Genomic DNA, 4099 nt, shown 5'->3' with positions numbered 1-4099 from the left:
TGAATGATTAAAAAAAAACGATTTTATTCATCAACACATGATGCACACAGACAATAAGCACATTAGGCTACTGAACCAGAATACAATGCTTCATATTGCTTTGACTCTATTGAAAGTACAGTTTTGCCAAATATCAAGAGGCAAACCATGTATTGTTGTTCCAGAAAGGCAATGCATGGCAAACACAAAACAATAGATATACAGTATGCACGTATTTACAAGTAATGCATTTTATTTATCTATTAAAAGCTGCATTTGTAGTATACTAGGACATAAGAGAGTAATACCGGTTCATAAAAATGTTTTCTGTTAAATACATCCACTTAATTAGAAAACCATAGCCAGAGGCATTAACATTGTGGACAGCATCCTAAGAGTTTCTTTTTAGACAGTCACATTTTCAGGTAAGTTCATTGCTGTAATGAACAAAGAATAGAAAGGTGACATGCTAATGAAACTGTCTTCAGATTCATTCGAATTGGATTCCTGGAAGGAGATCCAAGGACACATACAGCACTTTCTCAGAGTCTGCAGTGTGGGCTCTCTGTCTTACTTCAATGGTCTTTTCCTGTGAGGCAGATACAAACAGTCAAAGAGAGTCAACTACACAGAGATAAATACAGGGAAAAAGATTGTCTCAATTATAGAGAAAGTCAGATCAATCACAGAAAATTTGAGATTATAAGCGTGACCAGGGCCCGTATTCACAAAACATCTCAGAGTATAAGGATCAGGTCCCCGCTGCCCATGTAATCGTACCCACTGTGATCTAAAAGGCAAAACTGATCCTACTCTCAGACGCTTTATAAATACAGGCTCAGATCAAAGGGTAAGTCACAGAGATTGATACATTTGCAGGTAGAGATATTTTATTATGTTGTGAGAAAAGGGGAGAGGAGGAGAAGACAAAAATCACAGGCTTGTGAAGTTTACACATGGAACTTACTTGGCAAACTGATGTCGACACTTTTTGGGTAGTTCTGCAACACACACACACACAAAATTCAGAACAACAGCATACTAACAGTCATAAACATGAATACATTAGTGTCTCCCCAATTCTACCCCATAGGAGCAGCAGGTATACTGATATCCCACACAGAATACATCAATTACGATGTTGTTGCTTACTCCCAAAACAATGCACTTTATTGTCTTTGCCTTGTCAAACGTGAAATGTTGCACGAGAGTTAAGCACGTACATCTCAAGTAAGGATTAGGCCCTGCGTGAGCAGTGTCTTTGACAATTGACAATACTAATTACAAAACAGTACTGGAGCTGGGTGGTTCTACTATATTGCTTTATCGGCAGGTAAGCAAGGCGAAAAGACACTCACGGCTGAAGTAGTACAGTGTGTAGATCAAAGCCGCAGCCAGGGTGAGGAGTACTCCGACCAACGGCCACAGAACTTTGGAGCCACAGCCTGGAACCCAATACAATATACTGTTACAGTGTTTTAGCAGCTTGAAACACAACATACAACCAGTTGTAACGTAACTAGATATACAAAAAGTAACCTGTAACACATTCAACTTGTTACGCAGACAACAAAACAACTTATTAGACAGACTTGTTAACGTTATGAACATCACCTTTTGGGGTTTGATCGTTCCTTTTGGTGCAGCGGCCGGTTGGGATTCGTGGGGGCTTGGGCTTCGTGACAGGGGTTAATGTTGGGCGAGTTTCTGGTGGGACACAAAAATAGACAACGTACGAGACACACTGTGAGAGAGACAAAATAAACAAAACACAACGGAGAGAGATTTGGACAGATGAAGAAGCTTAAGGATGGTAACTCAAGAAACAGATCTGCAACTGGCGCAAGGGAAACTTCTAATTGCTTTAATTCTCTATAACAAGGCTGAATTCCCGCACTGATGTTCCGACTTCACAATAGTTGGTAATGAATTCTAACCCAGCTCTGAAGGGACACAGAGCGAAATCTGAATCAAAGGTTGAACTGTTTCGGAAGAACATGGAAAAATCAGGAAACTGCGGTGTTCTCGGGTCATTCTAAATATAATACGGCAGATGTGAGTGAGTGCGTTCCACAGTTGTGTAACTTGTTCTAGGAGGGAAATGTAGGAATTCTGGATTCATTCAGGAAATCTTCTCATCTCTAATCAGTCATATGAAGAATGGGAAGCGTCAGTGCCGTGCAGGGTAATGGCTTCCTCTCACCTCCGGGTCTGAGAAGAACTCCTGGCCTCCACAACTCGTTCTCTTTCTGGTTCTGGAGCATACAGGAGTACAACCCTGCGTCCTCTGCCGTTATATTATTGATGCGCAGTGTGAAAGCCACCTTGCTCCCCGTGTCCCTTTTACTGGCCTTGAACCGGTGTTCATCCATGAGTCCGGGTCCATAATAGGTCCGGTCAGCATTGTTGAGGCTGAGAAGGAACTGGAAGCCGGAGTTGTTGAGGTGTGTGCGGAACCAAAAGACTGTCTGGCAGGAGCGGCTGGAACACTCACAGGTGACGACCTCTGTGTCGTTGATAGGGGGGTAGCGGACGAAGTGGGACTCAGTTGGTGTCAGGCTGTACACTGGAAAAGGAGAAGCGAATGGGGGTTTAGTTTGGCTGGACAAACTGCCGCTACATCAAAGAAGACAAACAATACTGATGGAATAAGGTCCTATTGTCATTTGTGCATGCTGGACAGAGATCACAATGATAAGAAGACATGACGGATGTCCGTAACACGGGTATGCTCTTACAATATTTTTACCTGACAAATAAATGTACAGGATTGAGACATTGTTTGCTTGTGCTTCACTGTAAATAAATGATTGTGCTTTCAACAGTGTTATTGAAACCTGTTTATTTACGACAGGTACATTTTACCAGAAACACATCAAGCGAGACAGAGTGAGATAAAGGGTCGAGATTGTTCCATCTAAAATGAAGCAAAAAAACCTGAAGTGGTGGAGGGATACAGACACAAACACTGTGTTCAATCCAATAATTTTGCAAGAATGGAAATGTTAATTTATGGCACCTTGGAACCATGACATGTAGCATCACAACAGAAAGGTTAGAAGAGAGCCTTATCTATAAAGGTGACATTCGGAGGCAAACATTGCGCGAGACAATGCTGAACTGTTTCGCTTCGCTTCTTTACATGCAATGCATCACAGAAATATGTATACATATCTTAACTTCAGAGCTCTCGTTTGAATTTAAGAATAGCGAGCGGTTGTCTTTGAATGTCAGTCATGTGAGATATGACAATTATTGAAGGTCTGTGCATTTTTGGCTCCGGCCTACTGTTTTTCGTTGACGTTTATCCGATCATCACTAAAACAACATATCACTCAAATCACCAAAATATTTTAAAGGACTTCATACAAAGAAAACACTGGGGGCCTCATCCACACTCCTTTAACTCTAAACATTTCCTGGTGTGAAACCTTCTTGCAAAAATACACAAGTCTAGACAGAAATAACAACCTTCGCCAAAATGGAATGAAAAGTAAATAATAGCGCATACACTTAACATTCTGACTCTCACTAGTTGTCAAGGTAGACCTCACACTGTTCCTGAGACCTCAACAGAAAAGAACTTGATGACCGTAGGTAGAGAGAATATTGGGGTCCTTACCTGTTTTCCACAAGCACACCGTTGTCCATACCAGTGCCAACGGGGTCATCTTGAGCGGTCGTGTATTTGTGATGCGTGTCGTCTCGAAGGGTTAGCTGAGGGTCGGCAAAACTGCTTTCTTTTCCCTTTCTGCATCTGTCAGAGAACAGGGGAGCAACTGAACTAACATGGCCAAGTGTCGCCTGGGTAACACCCCTACGTGACAACACACAGCCACGCACCAGGCCTATCAGAGAGCGAGACACACACACACACTTATAATGAAGAGAGGAGATGATGTTCAATGTATATCTAATGACAATATGTCAGAAGTTTTCCCCGTATAAGAGAGATGCTTCATATCCTCTTGTTGATTGCTCAGAAGGCTTTGTCTGTATTTGTCACAGTATCATACACTATTGATAATAGTGTATGATACAGTCATGTAATACACCAAATAAAAAAATAAAACACATAAACCTTTGAAGTTTGTATACATGAACACTTTTTACTCCTAAT

General features: G+C 41.5%; 1 protein-coding gene across 1 annotated transcript; it reads right to left on the bottom strand.

Moving 5' to 3' along the window:
• LOC100136451 (CD8 beta) lies at positions 1-3758 on the bottom strand. Its single transcript, NM_001123584.1, is given in 6 exon segments — positions 1-568; positions 947-980; positions 1338-1424; positions 1594-1686; positions 2183-2545; positions 3602-3758. Coding segments are annotated over 6 exon segments (645 nt in total). The 5' UTR covers positions 3651-3758; the 3' UTR covers positions 1-549.
• Between the last annotated feature and the right edge of the window lie 341 nt (positions 3759-4099).

Source organism: Salmo salar, chromosome 12 (assembly GCF_965601325.2).
Source record: "Salmo salar chromosome 12, fSalSal1, whole genome shotgun sequence".
NCBI classification, from domain to species: Eukaryota; Metazoa; Chordata; class Actinopteri; order Salmoniformes; family Salmonidae; genus Salmo; species Salmo salar.
Note: the sequence above shows the minus strand (reverse complement) of the source record. Positions and strands in the feature narration are given on the sequence as shown.